Source organism: Chlorocebus sabaeus, chromosome 10 (genome assembly GCF_047675955.1).
Source record: "Chlorocebus sabaeus isolate Y175 chromosome 10, mChlSab1.0.hap1, whole genome shotgun sequence".
In the NCBI taxonomy this organism is placed as follows: domain Eukaryota; kingdom Metazoa; phylum Chordata; class Mammalia; order Primates; family Cercopithecidae; genus Chlorocebus; species Chlorocebus sabaeus.
The window spans coordinates 27,734,878-27,756,477 of record NC_132913.1 but is presented as its reverse complement, the minus strand read 5'-3'; the positions used below and the strand labels follow the sequence as shown (position 1 = coordinate 27,756,477).

The 21,600-nt window shown below is 31.8% G+C and overlaps 1 protein-coding gene across 1 annotated transcript in view; it reads left to right on the top strand.

Moving 5' to 3' along the window:
* Positions 1–21,600, top strand: part of LRP1B (LDL receptor related protein 1B) — a 1,897,925-nt gene that overhangs the window by 1,633,304 nt on the left and 243,021 nt on the right. The window contains exons 54-59 of the mRNA XM_073019651.1: positions 375–515; positions 1,602–1,789; positions 7,948–8,131; positions 10,781–10,866; positions 15,133–15,255; positions 17,358–17,539. Coding sequence (XP_072875752.1) covers positions 375–515; positions 1,602–1,789; positions 7,948–8,131; positions 10,781–10,866; positions 15,133–15,255; positions 17,358–17,539 — 904 coding nt within the window. The remainder of the gene's footprint in view (positions 1–374; positions 516–1,601; positions 1,790–7,947; positions 8,132–10,780; positions 10,867–15,132; positions 15,256–17,357; positions 17,540–21,600) is intronic.

Below are 21,600 nucleotides of genomic sequence, written 5' to 3'. Positions count from 1 at the left end.
CTCATATGTGCTCGTATTATACCTAACCAAGCTAATTCTAATAGCTTTCATTTTCATTTTCCATTCTAAGAGATATCATTAAGATCTAGATGATAGGTGAAGAGAAATGGTACCGTCAACGGTCACTTTCTTGTTTCTTCACCTTGAAATAATAAGAATGTCTGTTTCCAACCTGAGTTTTTGAACCATAGTTCTACTTCCAAACCACAAACGTCTCTTGCAACTATAACCACTGTTACAGAAAGAAATGAGAAACATTTCTCATAGGAGACAAGGGTAATCCACATTAATAAGAGGTAGTGTGCACTGAGGAGATGACATTTCAATTAGTATTGGTTATATGAATTAGTCAAATGTTTTTTCTCTGTCTCTAGGATACCGACAGTGTGGTACAGAAGAATTTAGTTGTGCTGATGGGCGGTGTCTTCTAAATACTCAATGGCAGTGTGATGGAGACTTTGACTGTCCTGACCATTCTGATGAAGCACCTTTAAATCCAAAGTGTAAAAGTGCAGGTATAGAAATAGATACAATACCAGGTTTATTCTGAAGTGTTTTCAGTGGAAAAATTGTTATTTTCTGTCTAATATAGTATTCAATGAAAGAAAATGCAAATTATTAAGCATGTGATGTATCTCGTGACACCGTGCAGGGTACTAGTAATTGACTATGTGGGAAACTAGTTTTGGAAATTTAAGTCTGTGTCAGAAATATAAAGATTTGAGGCAGTGGTACTGCTGAATTCACCATCCTGTCGTCCCCACTGCCAAAAATTCATTATGTCTTAATATATTAGTTTATATGAGAATGATTTCACTGTATTGGTCTATCTGAAAATTCAAATGCAGAAAAGTTAAAATTTACTGAGAAGTTGTTTGTATTATTCATACTTAGGCAAAATGAGACAAATTGCATATCATTTGAGTATACATATATTAAAAACTTGGTCTATTTATCACTTCTCTATTCCAAATACTAAATATGTAATAATATATTATAGAATATATTCAATAACTTTTTTTCTCGTGGACTTTACATGATAATAGGCTTTCTTTTAGCGTGTATGATGATGAGTATTGTTCAAGTCATCCGGCTATTTTCCAAAGCTATATTTGGAACACCTATTATTCACCACTGATGTCTGTTTTATACCCTGACTTCTAAATGTCAATGTTACATTTCTAGGAAGAAAAGAATTTAGGAATATCTACCTATTCTAGATTCTTAATTTTTAGTGACATATAATTTCTCAGAGACCTATGGCTTGAGGGAATTGTCAAACGATCATTATGCTTTTGAACTCATTCTTCACAAAGTAGAGGATGCAGAAATAGTTCATTAATTTTACTATGGAGGTTTATTTTGATAATTAATTTTCATGGTCAAGCTATATTTGCAATAACTGTTGAACATGAAAGTGCAGTTTGCCCTTGGTTTTCTGAACTTTATAAAATATTATACTGAATATGTAAAACATTTTATATATACTTTATTATGATTTTTGACACGTGTTTATCATATTTGTGAATGTTTTCAACAATTGTAGTATAAAACAATGGCATGCCCTTTATGTTCCATTTGTTTGTTTGTTTGTTTTCCAGAACAGTCATGCAACAGTTCATTTTTTATGTGCAAAAATGGCAGGTGCATTCCCAGTGGAGGTCTTTGCAACAATAAGGATGACTGTGGCGATGGTTCAGATGAGAGAAACTGCCATATAAATGAATGTTTGAGTAAGAAAGTCAGTGGATGTTCTCAAGACTGTCAAGACCTTCCAATCAGTTATAAGGTAGGTACTCATCAAAAGTAGCAAAACATGTGATATGTTAGAATTTGAGGTCAAGAAAACTATTTAATGTAATGTAAATGAACAAGTTAAAAGCCATCATAATAATAAAACTAATTAAATGGAGAGTATCTATATAAAGATACCATAATAGTAGCGTGACATGAAAGTTGTGAGAATATAGTTAAGGAGACAAAAATAAAATTAAAGTATTTTTCAACATATTCAGAGCATAAAGAAAATAAATAAGCCAGGTATGACTAGTGGTCAGAGACAATACTGCTGTGTTAATAACTGTATAAATATGTATTTAACTCTTAAGTTTCCATTTCTTCCCTCATTCTCTCTCCAGTACGTCTTCGAAGTGGAATGGGCTAATCATTTACTGCAACACTAGAGAACAGAATATTTTTTATACAAACAAGAAGGGAAAAAAAAACATAAAATATGAATTATTAGGACTTAGTGTAAATACACTAAAAATAAACCATATGTACTATCTTAATAGTTTTTTGTAAGTACCATTTCCCTGAAAAGAGTGATTTGCTGACAGAATCGATGGACAGAAATAACTTCTAAAACCATCTTGGTTTCAGCATGTTGGGATGCTGGACAAAACTAACACAATGTTGAAATGTAAAGTTGTGTGTTAGGTTAAAATCAATTTTGTAAGTATGGGAAAACCTCATTAAGAGCAATTCCTTTGAAAATTAGTGTTTTTAACGGAGCAACAACTCTGTATGAATCTTCAGTAGGACATAACTACTATAAACAACAGAGGCAGCCTAATGAAAATTAGGACCATCACAGGGGTTAGATTTTATTCTGCCGAGCTCTGCCTGGGGGTACTGTGCACGTGTATGAACATGGCATTTTATCAAGAGTAACCATGACGAATTGGAATGTATCCAAATTTGTATATCCAGAAGCATTAGAGTCTGGAACACGTCTTCAGAAGAAGTTTTGCTTAGAGCAAAGACAATTTACTAGCTGTATTCACATAACTGTATATGAAGTAGTGTAATAGGGAACATACTTAATCTGGGTTGCTTAAAAGATTGGAATTAAGGGTTGGAAAGCAGATTCTGTTCAATACAAGGAAGAAGTTTCTAATGTTAGAACACTTTTTATTGGAATGAACCAGCTCACACATCACCAATGAAAGTGTTTCTGCAGTGGCTAAATGACTTTCTTTAAAGGATGGTAGAGAATTTGTGTATGGCAAAGGTGTTGGGCCATTGTTCCTGCCTGCTTTAGCACGTTATGACAAGCCAGTTCTATCTAATAGTAAATTCAACTAAACAACCAATTTGCAGTTTTTAAGTTCTGAATTTCTGGTATTATTAACTTATCTACATGGTTAGGTTGGTTAGGATTTTACTGTATATAGACATAACCTAAGAACCACAACAATCAATTCCTCCCTGCAAAAATTAGAGATAAAAACTTGAAACACCGAGAAAGTAATATATATATAAATATTTTTAGACCCAGTATTGTATTAAGAAGAAGTGGTTAAACTTGTAAACTGAGAACATGAACTCATTCACAAACAATATATTACAGTCAGAAAGAAAAAAAGCAAATGAGCCAGTACATCTTTTAATGAGATGAGCATGCATCAAATAATTAATTTTGGCAGTAAATATTTTAAAGACCAATGAAGCAGAAAAGAAATGTTATTGATGACTTGTGTACAATTAACATAGAAATCTTTCCTGAATACATCAGGGAATGTGTTTTAGAATTATTGCAGGTAACTAATTAAAATTTTAAGTCATAGCATTATAAATAATTGTTTAGTTCTATCATATATACAGTTATGTACCATATAATGATGTTTTGGTCAACAATGTGCTGCTTATACACTGGTGGTCCTGTAGAATTATAATACCATATTTTTACTGTACCTTTTCTAAACATATGGTACAATATGTTTAGATATATAAATACTTATCATTGTGTTACAATTGCCTACAGCGTTCAGTACAGTAACATGCTCTACAGATTTGTAACCTAGGAACAATAGGCTCTACCATATATCCTAGGTGCATGATGGCGTATACCATATAGGTTTGTACAAATACACTCTATGATGTTCACACAATGACAAATCACCTAACAGAGTATTTCTCAGAAAGTATCCCTGTCATTAACTAATGCATGGCTGTGTGTGTGTTATGTGTGTGTGTGTGTGTTTGTGTGTGTGTGTGTATGTTCTATGTGATACATTTCAAAGTAGATTTATTTGTGTTTATTCCATGTGTATTTAATGTCTGTGATAACAAACTTTGTAATAAATTATAAAATGTATAGAATATCAATTGCATACTTTGTGACATGACATCAAAAATAAGGTTTGATGTTATTTTAAATGCCTGTATTAGCACACAGCCATACCATATTTGGAAATTGCTTTTGGTAGCAGACAATATCATCTAGAAACACATATTAAGCCATGCTTATTTTAAGTAACTTGAAAGATTCTTCATACATAAATACTTGTTTATCAATACTCTATAAATGCCAGTGTTTTCATTTTGTCTTCTCAAGAAACTATAGAATGAAGTGATAATTCAAGTTAAAATAGACACAAGTATTTAATACTTCACAAAGCGTGTGCATGTTATCAGACAGAATTGCTTTGATGTTTTTAAGTATGTACACATGTAAAAGCTAGTTAATAATATAAAACATCTATTGATGGAAATATGACTTGTACAAACATTCAAGATGAGACCAGAATCATAAATATAAGATTTAAGCAAAGGTTCAAACCAAATATTTTACATATTGTGTTTATATTTATGTATATGTATATTCATATGCATGTATATATTATGCACACAAATATATGTCATATATATGACAATTTGTTGATGGCAAAATGAGTAAAAAGCTTTATGTACAACAAGATGCTTCTACCACATTGCAAAAATATGTGAGCTGATAGATTTCTCTGTTTCAGAGAATGGGGGAAACTATCCAGCAGCCTACTTCTCCTTGTAACATAAGCAGAACGTGACAAGAAATCATCCTCTAAATTCTGCAATGAAATGAAAATTGCTTACAAAAGCAAAATTTAGACCTTATGGACTGTGGCCAATTTGCATGTTTGCAGTAAAACAAATACAATGTATCTAACTATTCAAAAGGGAATAATAACGTTTAACTGAAGCAAAAATCTTATTTTGATAGAAAAGATAATTTACCATGTAAAAATAAATGTACTTCTGGGAGGGAAAAAAGTTATGATGTATACAGTAGAAATAAAATAATCAATATTTGTCATGTTACTTGAAAAGCTGCAAAGAAATTTTCCTGAAATAGAAAAGGCTTAGTTATTTTTTCTGCTAGCTATTTTTCTTATAAAGATTAATCTAACTCCAGAAAATTCTAAATAATTTGGAATGGTGAGAAAAATTAAGATGAGACTGAATGCATACAATTTTCACTTTCATAAAAATTGTCTTTTTTAAGTGAAAGAGAACATTCTAATCTTATTTTCTATAAAATATCTTTGAAAATGCAAAAGATTCTTATTTTCTTTCGTTCAGCTTATGAAAGTTAATCTAGTAGAATTGCCTACAGATGTCTTTTTATTGTTAGGACCAAAGATATTTTTATTAAAATAGGTTAACAAATTGAGAAATAAATTGTCTTTTTATAAATGTGATTTCAAACAACATAAAAATTTTAAAAATTTACTGTAAATCTTAAACTTTTGTTTATACAATTTTATATTATAGTAGAGTTAATCAATTTTGCCTTCAAGAAATTAATTTTCCACTGTGTGTTCTTATCTAAGCCATCTGTTTCATATAGTACTTCTATAAACCTGTCATGAGGCATTCAAAGTGATTTTCAGAAACCCCATTAAAATGGTGATGCACTTTGTTCCATTTAATAATAATGTTTTAGAGAAATTCAACACATTCTATAAAATTTCCTTTCATTTGTCCTAAAGTGACTCTTGATTAAACATTGCTCTGTATCTGCTAATCGGACCTCTGGCTTCTTGACTACACAATCACTTGGCTTAATTTTTAGGCCTATCTGGGATTACTATCCTGTCACATTTCTCATTTTCTTTTTTTTTTAATTTAATATTTATTTTTAAAGAGTAAAAATATATAATATGAAATTCATCATTTTAACCATGTTTTTATGTGTTGAGTTAATATGCCATTTTCTTTGGCCATCGTTAAGTACCAATTCCTCCTGGGGGCAGGATGGATCTTCTCAAGGAAAGTAATACTGTCACTCAGTGAGATATAATGAAGGGAGTTTGGGAAATCAAGCCGTGGCTTTTGCCTTCATTTTAACCCACTGGATTGCTAAGTGGGTTATAGAGATTTTAAAAGTCCACTATAATTTCTGAGCATTATTAGATAAATTGTTGGTGTCAATTGTTAAAGGTGAAAGTGCCAAGAGCTTAAAGGGTTTCATTTCTTATAAACAGAATTGGGGAAAATATTGATTTATGCTTTATTTAATTTCAGATGAAATTGATGTTACTCGGTTGCTTTCCTCCACAGTATTGAAAACGTTTCTTGTACTTAAAAAATAATTCTGCTCGGCCGGGCGCGGTGGCTCAAGCCTGTAATCCCAGCACTTTGGGAGGCCGAGACGGGCGGATCACGAGGTCAGGAGATCAAGACCATCCTGGCTAACACGGTGAAACCCCGTCTCTACTAAAAATACAAGAAAATTAGCGGGGCGAGGTGGCGGGCGCCTGTAGTCCCAGTTACTCGGGAGGCTGAGGCAGGAGAATGGCGTGAACCCGGGGGGGCGGAGCTTGCAGTGAGCCGAGATCGCGCCACTGCACTCCAGCCTGGGGCACAGAGCAAGACTCCGTCTCAAAAAAAAAAAAGAAAAAAAAAATAATAATAATTCTGCTCATAAATTGTTTCCTGATTATTTATTAATGTGGACATATATCATTCTAATATTTTTATCAATAAATTCAAAGCTCTGCCATCACTTTTATCTGAGAATAAATGATCAATTTTATCCAGATTATGAAATATTTACTGTGGAGGGCTCTTGAATACTAGTTACTTTTAACAACTCAGAAATCTTTCTTAACTCACCATCCTACTCAATACTTACAATTTCCTTTGTTAAAAGACTACTAATCAGTCTTAATGAAGGTTAGTATGACCATAATCATCTGGCCAAGTATAGGTTCATTTTCTGTAACAATAATTTTCACATGCTACTTGGCAGGGACTGAGAACAGATCTGAAAGACAATGATCAATTAAAGTACCTCATCCTTTCTAGGAAGGCAAAAAATACACATGTCATGATGTTTGTACTCTAAGAGTTGACATACCAGTTAGTTGGTATCATGTGTCATCAGAAGGACAAATAAAACATCATAGAGATGCTGAAGGAAAGATTTGATGATACAAATTGATTTAGTTATTGAGATAAAAAAATCTACATGAATATTACTATTTATTCAGACACCTACATATCTAGGTATGGAATCAAACAAGTCAATAAATGTTAATTGAGGATTACTATGTATTAAAAATTTCAGTGTGTCCAAGATCTCCTACTGGCCTTGTCTAAACAACTCCGTCTTCATGCTATTGTATTTCTCATCAACTAAAGATAATATTAGATCGGTGCAAAAGTAATTGTGATTTTTGCCATTAAAGGTAATTGCAAAAGCCACGGTTACTTTTGTACCAACCTAAAAATATCTACATTATAGATTTCTATATGGCTCAAATGAAATAACATATGTGACAATGTTAAAAATTTTCAAAACTCCATGTAAGGATTAATTCTTATAATTGCTAAAATATTCTAAAAAGACAATGTAATGCAATAGAAAAACAAAAAAAGAAGTAGAAAGTTTCACTCTTATTTTTGGCTTTGGCAATCTCTAACCACATGGCCTTAGCAATGTCAATTAACTTTTACCATCTTGCCAACTTCAAAAGATCACATGAAGATGTTTGAGAGAGTGCTTTCTAACTGACTTTACATAATATACATAATTCCCATCAAAGGTCAAATGCTGGGAGACAGAAAGACTTGCCTTTATCTATTTTCAAGTGCTTTTCTTGCTTACTGCTAAAGAGATATCCAATAGTAAAAGACAGTGACAATGATATGAATTGATTATGCTCATTTTTCTTTTCCCAGTGCAAATGCTGGCCTGGATTCCAACTGAAGGATGATGGCAAAACATGTGTAGACATTGATGAATGCTCTTCAGGCTTTCCCTGTAGCCAGCAATGCATCAATACATATGGGACTTACAAGTGCCTCTGTACAGATGGGTATGAAATACAACCTGATAACCCAAATGGCTGCAAATCACTCTCAGGTATCGAATTGAACTTGCCCACTGATCCAACTTCAGTTATCATATGGATCCTGAATTTTATAACCATTCTTATTGAATTCACTCCTCCTTGATGTTCACGAAAAATCAAAATTCTTCTCTGCTTCCATTGATATGGGAATCTGTCACTCTGATTTTGTATGCTCTGTTTGTAATAACATTGCCTTATGGTCTTGTGAATTATTGAGTGTTTTCTAGACTTTGAGAGTGTTCACACACACACACACACACACACACAAAGAAAAAAGAAAAAAAAAACTATCTCTAGCACTGCTTCCTGCTGAATCACATGTTCTTGGGAGCAAATTTGGCCAAAACTGTTAAAGAGACTATTGTGACATTATTATAATATTTTTCATTCTCCCCTCCACGATACATACTCATACATATATGCTAAAGAGAACAACAAGTTAGTAATAAGAAGCAACAATAGTAATAACAAATCAACTATATAGGACTATTTGAATTCTTCCAGTGATTCAGCAAATATTGTTAAACTTCTCTTTATTCCAAGTAGTGTATTTGATCCTGTAAATTATACATTTAATAAAGCATGGCTCATAACTTTAATCCTTTGGGAGATAAATCACAGACATTAAAATGATATAAAGCAATAATATAATGATGATTGTTAAATGGGCAAAAAATGGTGACTAAGGGCATCTCTATTCCCTTTGTTTTTAAGTATAATGAATCAAATATTATTGCCAGTTTCTTATATAGGTGTTCATCAATGGCAACATTTAAAACATTAGCTGGTTTCTCAACCACTTTAAGAAAATAGCTATCAGAGATATTAATTTTAAAATATGTTTTTTTTAACAGGTCAAAACTTTACACATTATGAGGAAAAAAAATTAACTCCTTTCAATTTTTCATTCCACCATCACTTATCCTTCCCTCAATCAATTTGAGGATAATTTGGAGCCCATTGCTTAATCTACCAATCTACTCGCTTTGGGTCATCTTAATGCTTGCTACATAATGCATTTAGTGACTTGGTACAAAAAGAAGAGATTAAATCTCAAAAACGACCAATGTTTCCATTACTTTAAACATTAATAAAGAATTATGTAGAGGAGATGAATAGTAATGATTAAAATATGGGTCTTGTTACATTATGTATCCACACCATAGTTGTTTCTCATTAGCAATTATGCTTAGAAACTAATACAAATTTTAAATATAAAAATGTGTTCTTACAGCATTTATGCTTGTTAAAGCATAAATGTTGCACTACAGAGATTTTAAAAAATGAAATATATTTAAGTTGTAAATAATAGAATTGCCTAAGCAGTGAAGTCGAACATGACTGATTAATTTTATATTTATAATTGAGAAATCTATTGACAGAGTGGCAAGGCACCTTCAACTCAAGAGCCAATTCTGTTTTGAAAAGTAATCTGAATCTCAGCCTGGCCTCAAAAAGAAGATGGGAATGACTAATTTGGGATCCCATCAATGATGATAGAAGGGGGTATTTAACATGAGTGACATAGTATATGCTGAAACATAATGTCATATCTTTGGTATTACATATTAATTACAAAACTAAAGACAGAGAAGAATGATGATTTCAAACAATTTAAAAAGGACAGTAACTCTATAACAATAAATAATTTATAATAAAATCCACTTTCAATTATATGACATGATTACTTTTTTAAGTGTTTTTTTTTTTTTTTTTCTAAGTTCTATCAACATTAAGTTTTTTCATTTGGCAAATAAGTTTATGAATGTGTCTCAAAAACAGATGTTAAAATGCTTGAGCAAATTATTCATCAAATGAAGCTAGGATTATAACCACTGAGAATGTGGTCAAACTGACTTTAAATTATTCAGATATATATTTAAATAAATATAAAAGAAAATCTTTCTGAAATTATCTTCTTCAAGAAATCATTTTGTGTCCAAATAAAATCTGAAGAGAAAACCAAATGCTAGTGGTTTAGAGGATCTCCCATATATTGAGCATGGTCAGAGCTTGATCATGCTCTTTCCCAGATTCTAAAGTAAATGAGATACGAAAAGACATTGGACAAGATGATAAGGAAGAAATAAAGACGATTAAAACATTAATAAAATAAGACTCATGAAGAAAGGTAAAATTAATAAAGATTTTAGAACCTGGAGTTCAGAAGTTATTTATGAGAAGTCCTCAGGCAGGTAAAAGAATATATACATGCAGTGATACTCTTGGTCTTCACTGAGGTCATCCTGAGAGCATTAGCCACTTGATTATCAAGAAAAAAATTTCTGATCATAAGAATGTTTTAGCTGTACATAGGTTTCTAAAACAGGTGAAGATTATCTTTTTCTGCAATTTATGCAGATGATCAGATTGTAGCAGTAGATATCTTCTCATTCCAAATAAGTTATCTGAATGTCAAGAATACTGAGGGTGAGTAAGGTATGCACTTAGAATTTTCTAGATTTTCTGTACTGCCTGGGCGTGTGCTGCCTTTTCATTCTACTGTCAACTAGGTTGCTCAGTATGATTCTTTAAACCCTCAATCTACCAGACCAGCACTACATTTGACATCACATTGCTGCTAAACTAAACTGAAATTATGCAGAGGGGAAATACATAGATACTTAAAAGTCTAATATGTTATTTGTGTTGGTGTTTAGATGAAGAACCTTTTTTAATTCTTGCTGATCATCATGAGATAAGGAAAATTAGCACTGATGGCTCCAACTACACACTTTTAAAACAGGTATGACACTCCCAAGATGACTCCGTAACATTTAACATGTATACTAGGTATATGTTAGAGCTGTAGAACTACCTAGCAAATAGAATTTGGGAAGCATATTTTTAGTTGTCAGGAGAAATATTTTCTTTGAAAATATTTGGTGTGTATCTGCTCTGCTCCAAATTTATCTTTGCCTCAAACTGTATAATAGTGGCAGAAATATGTGAAAGCACTGTCTAGAACAAGTGTGCCAAAAATAAGGTTTTTTTTTCTCATTTTTCTAGTTTGTTTATGTCAGTTTTAAGTATAAAGGAAGACCACCATTCCTGCAGTGTGTTTTCAGCAACATAAAGATTTACTTACCTAAAAAATAGTTAAGGAGAAAATGTATACATAACTGCTTCAAGATGGAAAGTTTTTTGTTGCCCAAATAGTTTCCTACTTTAACTAACTTAACTTAATATACTTTTTCTATATTTTTAAACTTTTTCTTGTGCTTTTAAACTTATATCAAAGTTATAAAATATTAAAAATTATCTTTCTTGGGATATGATTACACAGGCCCTATAAACTTTTCTGTAAATTCAAAGTTAGATGCATCAGCCATGTATTTTCTGGTATGGTCTCTGGAACAAGGACATGTTTGTTTTATTCACTAGGTGGTTTATATATATATACACACACACACATACATATATATACACACACACATACATATATATATATTTGTAACTTTCTGACCATTTAGACTCTACTATCTCAGTTTGAAGGAATAAAGTTCTCTCTTTAGAATATTTTTAAGCTCAGCTGAACCACAAGTTTAACTAATATAGAACAATATTCATTATCTTCATGACAGAGTTATAATAGAGATTCGGTCCTAGCTTCTTGCTTCATTTTCCAACCTTGTAGCTCAGGATATTTCTACCAGTATTCCTTTTGTTGTCTTTCATGGATAATGTGTTGTCAGAAATTGTTCTTAATGGAACAAAATGATTTTTTCTCTATGCATCATTTAAGTCTATTTCACATAACAGAACCACTTTAATGCACCTTTAACATAGCTCTCTTCTCCTGGTGGTATCATTTTTGACTGTTGCCAGTCATTAGTACCTAAGTGGGAATGAGTTTCAGATACTTTCTTAGTGCAGTACTACGGGAATGAAGAAGCAGTGAGGATGATGAAGACGTTCATGAAGGATCTGAACACACCTGTGTCTTTGGAAAGCAATTGTTAATGGTGTCCACTGAGTAAGGAAATAGAGACCCAAAGAACCCATGGCAAGCCTTCTGCCCAGTTTTGCCTATAGGCTGCTGGGAATATGTCATTTCTTTCAGAGAACATAGTTTTACTCAGTTTTATCATAGTGTTATAGAAATTTTAAAGGAGTTCTAGGCAATAGAAACCATTATCTTTGTCCAGAGAGTCTGTCCACATATGCAGAATGAAATAGAACAGAGAAATAATTATCTCTGCACATTTTCTCACAACCAAAATAAATGAAAAGACAGTATCATTGTCTTAACTATTTGGAACTTTTATGTGCAGCTGATTAGGAAGAATGATTTATCGTAATATCACAAATTATATTATCTTTGTTGTAGTCAGTAACAATCTCATAAAGTTTTATAGCATAAAATTATAACAAGTGGTGGGACTTTTTCTTGCCCTCTATATTCTACAACATAATTGTAGTAAGGTCAGCTATAACTTAAATTCATGTACTGTATTTAGAAACTGTACTTTAATGACGTACATTTTGGGAATGAAAATTAATCAAGTACCTTTCCAATATGTTATCCAATTCAATTTGAACAGTGTCTTTATTCCAGTAACATTGTATAGAGAAACAAAACACAATTTCCTAAATTAATCATCTCAAACCAAAGAGTGCAAGTCTTTAGCTACAGAAAGGAAAGAAGCAAATAGGATTCTGATGAAACCAATTTTCAGCTCTGAAACTACTGGGGTGACTAGTTTTAGACATTATTTTGACCATGCACCTGGCTGTTTTAATGTTTCTTGCATATGATTCTGCAAAGAGACCACTGCACTGTTTTCTGTGGGGATTAAGAGTAAAGCTGTAGAAAAATGACCAACTTGGCTAGATAGATATGTTGGAATTTACAGCTTCAATTTTCTGCATTTGCAGCTTTAATTTATTATAGTTGACTTGCTAAATTTGGAATTGGATTTTTATTATCTAAATTGATTATTGTAAAGAAGGAATAGGATAATTCTTCCATGACTGAGGATTGTGGGTAAATCTCTGCTCAAGTTAGAGATGTGTTTCTCTCTACTTTTTCCCTGTAAAACTCTCTAATTTAGCCACCTGAATTAACAAGGCATCACAGAATCCTAACTTATTTACATTATTGCTCTGGAGAGAAAAGCAGTTGAACAGAAGGGATATTGTAAACTACTATTGGAATGAATTTATTAAGCCCTCTACAAACTTGCCTGGAACACATTCAATTTATATTTTAGAACTTTGACTTATTTTGTGTATGCAACTTCCTACATATCTATGGTTATGTGCATTTAGTTAAGGAGTTCTCCAGTTTTTAGGATGTGAGTGGATATTTAATGAATCTTTTGAATCTGTGACTGAATATCAGTTACCCGTTTTTAGCACTTATAGTCATTATTCATGATTTATAGTGTTGTCAATAGGAAAGATACTTGCATTTATTCATCTTGGCTTAGCAAGGAATTTGCACTGAGCTATATTATTGCCTTGTGTCTCTTGTTTATGACATATGGCATGAGATTTTGTGGGGTTAGGTTACTACAGGTTGTCTTTATAATCTAGACCTCAAGAAAATGAAATTGCTCATTTTAACACTATTATTATTAAAATTTAGCCCCGCTGTGAGAAGGGAAAATAAGCAGTATTTACCAGAACCTCCTCTTATTTGCTGATATACATAGGACACCCTTAGTCTTGAATGCCCTTGGAAAAGTATGTCTGAAGAGTAATTATTAGCCTTGGCTTGACTCTTATAAAGAACTATTTAAATCTAAGTCAGTTTTATTATTATCATCAGATTCTGAATTTTCAGAGTAGATGTTGAAACTCAACTCAGACCTAAGAATTACTTTCCTCCTTCTCCCTCCTCCCCACAACCAAACTAAAACAAATAAAAAAAAGCCTGCCTCTCTGAAGATGCTTGTCTCCACTCATAGGACTACAACTACTCATACATTTCCCTCTAAAACAATCTGAGACATAACATCAACTTTATGGTGAATATTGATGTAAGCTAGCTCTCCATAGATATAAAAACATGGCAGAGATTCCTTGAGGCTTTGCCAAATATCTATAATATTATTTTCTAATCAATAAAATTTATATATTAATAAATTACTCAGTCCTTAAGGGAGTAAAGATATAATCTTTACCAGTAAGTCAGAATTAAACCAATTCCTAGGCAATTGTTTGAATAATTCTGCAACTAAAAGTGTCCTAGATCCTGGATGTACAGTCCTCAAATCGAATCAAATGTGAGAACTGTCAAACCAAAAAGCTGTAGCATCCAGAAACCCATCAATTGAATTTGTATTCTGTTTTGCTACCTGCTAAAAAATGCATAACCATGAGTCTGAAGGGAGGCATTTCCTCACATTTCCACCATGTGGAATAAAAACATGTTGATTACCTAGTTCCTCCTTGGTCAAATACTCACCCGAGGTTGTAACTTTAAAATTCTAATATCACACTGTATTGCCAAGGGGCCATCTGAAGCATGAAGAAAGGCAGCTCTTTTATACTGTTGTTGGGACAAGAGCTTTGGGGAGAAAGTAAAATTTCTATACCTTCTTTTGTGACTCATCAGATGGCTGTCCAGGGCTCATCTTAATCAGATGATCTACCTATTCAATTTAGATGTGTACTTTTTTCAGGCTCCTCCACGGAACAGATTATTATGACATAAAGTTTATATTTCATATAAACCTAAAGTAGACATTTTAAACTGTATCTCCTTAAAAGAAGTTATTTTTATTTTCACATTACTGGCTATTTATTTAAACCACTATAAATATTTTGAAATTTTGTGGCCCGTGTGGAAAATATTTTCAAATTAATATCATAGTTTATAAATGTATGATGTAAGGAAAATGTGAATATATGATACTTTTAATGAGAATTGGTAGCAAACACTATTTATTATAATAAATAGAACTATTTAGGTTCAAAGGGAGACAATGATTCCTGTAAACTCTTAAAACATTTTATAATTATTTCTATGAACTATGATTGACAACATAGTCTTTTTTATTTTTAGGGATTAAACAATGTTATTGCTATAGACTTTGATTACAGAGAAGAATTCATCTATTGGATTGATTCTAGCCGACCCAATGGCAGTCGCATAAATAGAATGTGTTTAAATGGAAGTGACATTAAGGTAACTAGACATTACAATGATGAGACTGTTGAATATTATATCAGTATGATTGAATTGTATAGAAACTATTATTTTATGACCGTGATCTTACTCATAGAATACATTAGGGTAGTTTCAATTTCACATTTCTACAGTGTGATTAATACTTTAAATATGAAATATGAGACCTTTTATTCTTATGTTTCATCATAACACTATTACTTGTAATAATATAAACATCAAATTGAATAAATAAAATCTGGAACATTATTCACAGCCCTAGGAAATGGGATAGATGTTTTCAGCTTGAAGGATTAGTGCCTGTAATTCAATTGTATTGATTTAAATAAAATAGAAAGTTGAGTAAAAAATTTGTAATTGAAAAAGTTAAACGTTAGAGTGTGGATTGAAATTACAATACTGTTAAAATTAATCAATTACAGATGTAAATAATTGAATGCATTTGTGTAAAATTATGAACATTCCGATTTGAGAGGATGACATTGATGTCATAGTTCTGTCATGTGTATGATGTTATATTCTAGATATGAGTAACTGGGTACCATCTTATGTTATTCTGAGTTTTAAAATCAAATTCTTAATACTGTATGTATTCATTAAAATATTTTATAAAGAAGTTTCAAATTAAAGTGAACAAAACCCATCAATTACTTTAACTTTTTTGTAACCATCTATAATATCATATATAATTTCATTTTTGGTGAAAGCAATCCATTTTGAAAATGTTAATGAGATCTTAAAGTGTGCATGTACAATGATGAAACAAATAGTAAGCTGGATTCAAGTGATTTAAAGTAGCTGTATTTAATAATGGTTTATATAATAAAAAATCAGTATATAATAGTGATAGGCAGATTGATTCGAGCCAACCCAATGGTTAAAAAGAACAGATAAACAGATGAGTTTTTTGTTTGTCAATTTATTTTACAATTAATTTAAAAACTGTGGAAGTTACATTACTCAAACTTTATCATATATTTTATTACAATACATTTAAAAATTTTAATTTACCTTTATATTTTTTGAAAATACTTTACTATTTTTGAAAGCATATTCTCTACTGCCTGGCCACTACTACTCCATTACTACTTTAAATCATGTATTTATATAAGGTTATGTAAAGATAGAATATATCTTTATTCCCTTAAATTTATTAATTCACTGATTTTCATTTAAATAGCCATGCCAATTTTCCAAATTTGAAATGTAGTGGGTAAAAGAAAAACAGATGTCCTGCATTTCATTATAGGAGATTGATATTATTTATTGTTACAAATGAGCATATTAACACTTTCATTTGTATCTTTATTATTGATGGCACTAAGGAAAAAGATAAATTTAAAATTGTATTGGCATTTTATTGTCTTTAACTATGTAACTATTGGCTTCTATGTAGTTTCAAGTTTCAATTGTTTATTTGATATATTTCTAAAAGTACTGGAAATTCAGAAATGCCAGCCCCATAGATCAAAAGTTATTGATCATTTTATATATATTATATTTATACATGCAAAGACTGTATTTCATATTGTATTTGGTATATTCATGGATTAAAGTTGATAACAGCAGCTGAATGTGTACATTGTTACCTCCCTTTGGCTAGGTTCAAAATAGTGCATATTCTCCTTGGTGTTTTCTTCTCTCCTTATAGCCATCTAAATAGGGCAAAAGCAGCAGGGAGAGTGATGAATGCTACTGCTATCTCTCCCAAACTGGTTAAAGAAAAATAATGTCTCTAAGTGTGTGTGGGTTTTGTGTGTGTGTGTGTGTGTGTGTGTGTGTGAGAATTTTATTCCAAATTTTAAGAGGATGAATAGATTACACTTTAACAAAAATGTGAACAACAAATGTGTAACTCTCCAACAACTTTTTAAAATTATTTTGTTTAAACCTATATGTAATTTGTAGGGACCTAATTACACATTAGGTAATTTCTCACAAACAAGTAAGTAATTGCATTGCGGTCACTGGTTCTCTTCTTATCTAAGTTCCATTCCTTATGTTTAAATGGAATCCTATATCTCTGTAAAAATCAAGAAGCAATTGCTCACTTCTTATGTTAGGGATTTACGCTGTTAACTTTTTAAATTCTTGTTTTGTAGGTAGTTCATAACACAGCGGTCCCCAATGCACTTGCTGTCGATTGGATTGGAAAAAACCTCTATTGGTCTGACACAGAAAAAAGGATCATTGAAGTATCCAAACTCAATGGCTTGTACCCTACTATACTCGTTAGCAAAAGGCTGAAGTTTCCCAGGGACTTGTCTTTAGATCCTCGAGCTGGGTTTGTAACAACTGTTAAAAATCTTAAAGATTAGGGCTGTGGATTACATTCATAGTGGTAAATAAATCTAGTTCTGTAGGTCGTTAACATGGAAATCCAACGTAACGTTTAAGTGTGTAGAAATTCTTACTTGGAAATTTAAAAAAAAAAAAAAACAGTGATGTGAGTATCACAATGAAAGGAATAAAATTAAGATGATTGAATTTTACAGAAACTATTTTTTTAAATATTTAAACATGACTATTTTCCAATGAGTTGATAAATCCATGGTAGGAATGAATAAAACATACAGATTTCACTGATTTAATGCCTTTAAATCTTGAAGGAAAGGGAAGCTAAGAACAAATTCTTAGGTGATGTTTTGCAGTGGTTGGGGTAGTCACAAATATGGACAATGTAATCCCTGCACCACTTTATACCAGGAGACATAAGCAGTATCCATGGATAATAAATGACGGTGCATTATCATGTGCCTTCAAGATGAAAAGCTGAATGGAACTATGGGGAAGAGTTTGTGATGGATCTGTTTCATTTGCATTTCATTGCAAGAATGGGGAGAAGTCATAGTAAGGACCAAGGACAGCAGGCTGGAGATTTCAGATGAGGGACTGAATACATCTGAAGGTGTCAAAGCTGTCTGGTGTATGTTTGCTAAAGTTCTATAGATTATGACCATTATAATTCACTTTCAATTATGTTGTTTTGGTCAGTAGAGTATACAAAACTTTTCAACTTTTTACACTGTAATTTAGAGTGATTACATGCTCCAAAATCATCTTTGGAGAAGTTCAACCTACTCAACATACTTTGTAAAATAACAAATTTAAAGAATGGTGGATGTTTTGAAATAGGACACATTCACAGTAGCAAGTGTTAGGATAACTTTGGTACTCCAAATTTTCTGCAATTTAAATTAATGTTATTCACATATTTCACCAAACCACAGCTTTTATCATACCATATGCAACAATTAGATTTTGCTTCTGGTTAATGTAACTCTGTTAATTTTTTTGGTCCCTCGTATTTATAATTGTCAAAGTTATGTCATAGTATATTTTATAAGTTAATTGTATACATTAATTTAGGTAAAAATAGTACCTAATAGGAGAAGCTTTGTACTGTGCATATATTTTTATTTTCAAGGTAATGTGCTCATTTTAACTTTTCACTATATAATTATGCAATCATTTTGTTCCTTTTTTGAATATTTTCTTTACCATAGCAACAGAAGTTTCAAAGAGTGTCAATTTTAATTTAAACAGAATCACTAGAAAGTCTCTTTATATGTATGTTTTAAGAAATAATGGCCAGATGTACTAAATTTGGCTATCATCTATTCATTCTTAATTATGTGAATATTTCAATTTCTTGGATATTTTATAAGAAAATATTTATTTTTGATTTTTGCTAGCTGGGTGTGGTGACTCATGCCTGTAATTCCAGCACTTTGGGCAGCCAAAGCGGATGAATCACTTGAGGTCAGGAGTTCAAGACCAGACTGGCCAACATGGCAAAACCCCGTCTCTACTAAAAGTACAAAAATTAGCCAGGCGTGGTGGCACACACCTGTAATCCCACCTACTTGGGAGACTGAGGCATGAGAATTGCTTGAACCCAGGAGGCGGAGGTTGCAGTGAGCAGAGATCACGCCACTGCATTCCAGCCTGGGTGACACAGTGAGATTCTGTCTCAAAAACAAACGAACAAGCAATATATATATATATATATATTTGAATCTCTAAACAATTGTTTTTTTCCTCAAAATCAATATGGCTGGCTTAGCTTCTCATTTCATGCTATTCAAGATGCTTCACTTTCTAATGAAAGAAACATTACCTGTTTGATAATAGCAGTCTGTGGTCTTTTCTATTTATGAAGCAAAAACTATGTCCTATTCTAGTGAATGCAGCTGAATCTATTAATAGCTTTAAGTTTTATTTCTCCCAGGTTACAGTTATTAGCCCATAAACTGAAAGCAGCCTTAAGTTATCATCAACATAAACCCATCCATTAAAAATGTCAATTAAAATAGCACAGTACAAAATTATTGTAGATGTTATAAAAGACTCCATTGATTTTCTTTTTTGATAATATTTGGATTTTGATATAGATATGTCATATTATAACCAAAGAAAAAGGTAAAAGTTGTATCTCTTCATGAAACAATTAAAAACAACTGTTTTAATGGATAAAATTTAATGGCACCTTTTTGTTCATGCTGTTTTCCTAGTTCCCCTGAGTGAGAAAATCAGGCAACTTGGATTTTAGCATTGATGAGATGAACTCTAGGGTGAAAATGCCGTAACTGTATAAAATATTATGCAATCTTGCTTCAAAAATGAAAGCTTAAATTTAAGATTAATAGAAATGCAATCGAACCTTCCTAATTCAGATTGCCATTGTGACTTGCATATGTTTTGATTATATCAAAACTACTGACTCCTGTTTCCTTGAGAAGTATTATGATTTCTGTCCTGATATTTAGTGAGGAAAAGGAGAGAATTTGTTTAAGGGAGAAGGAAGATCATTAGGCTGTCCTGTGTATTAAAGCAACGATACTTTTAGAAGATGTCTTGGGGGTCCTTTCTGTATTTAAATAATAGTATGTCAATTGTTACAATATCACTTTAGATATGGTATTTAGTAGGAACATAAAGAAGATACAAGTAGACAGAAAATCTTAGCTGTTATGTTTAAATTCAATTGAAATCCTAATTTTTCTTATAATTTTATCTTAAACTTCCTGTTATTTTGTGTAGTGTGGGAATGAGTATTCTAATTTATTATTTATTTAGGGTAATTGAAATAACTTACTTTCAATATTGATGAAAATTACTCATATGTAGGATATGTGTAAGCATTTTAAAACAGAACAGAGAATATAAATATGTTAAAACTCTGCTGCACATTTTATCTTTTTGTATAATCAGTGTCACTTTAGTTAATCATAACAAAGACCATTATGATAAACATTAAAGTGAATGTATGATATGCCTAATTAACAGAAAACATTACATATACTCATTTATTTATTCAACTCATATTATCTGAACATTTAGTATATGTCTGACACTGTTGGTAGGAGTGAGAATAAAAATAAAAGGCACGGTCCCTTGTCTTCAAGTATGTTACAGTCTAAAATAAAACGCATGGTCCCCTGTCTTCAAGTATGTTTCAGTCTAGTATGTAGGTAGTTGCTTAAATAATCACAATACCATACAATAACTTTTAAGGTAGAGAAAATGGGAAGTGTTTCTATCTCAACGGGATTCAGAGAAAGCTTCCTGAACAAGAATGGTAGAGTAAGAATTAGCTGAGTGATGTGGTGCTCTACAGGGCAAGAGATATTGTTGGCAAAAAGAACAGTCTCTCTGGGAAGAAACAGACACACGGAAGAGCATGGTACATCCAACAAATTACAAGGAACTTATACAGTTGGAGCAAATTAAACATATGTAATTATGGAACCAGTTCACTTTACAGAGTAAAGGAAAGCTAGGAATAAGTCAGAACATAACACACAATGACAACAAATAACAAACATTAGAAGGCTTCTGTCTTGGGCAAACAGGTAAGTAGAGGAGTTGTCCCCAGAATATGGGAATAAAGAAACAGAGAAAAATACAAGAAAGGGAAACGATCAGTTTGTAGATCTATTGGGATTGGGAGTTCCCTAATAATAATAACAATAATAATAATAATAATAATAATGGCTACCATTTCTATAGCATTTTTTGAGTTAGAAAACTCTCAGTTTATCACTTCAGATGCATGTACTGTTTATCCAGAGTCTCTGAGAAACATATAATTATTTGTATTACTTTCTGTATAGTTTAGATAGGCACATTTAACCACGAACTGGCTAAGTGACTTTCTCAGAATCATTTAGGTGATAAAATATTACACTGAGGATTTAATTCAGTTTTCAGACTTTGGTCCTAGACTTTTCCTATTACATTATGTCAGAGTGTCTAGTAACAAAATAACTGTGGATCATAAACATGTGCAAAAGCCATCCAAAAGAGGGATAAAGGAAAAAAAGAACTCCAAATCCTGTAGTT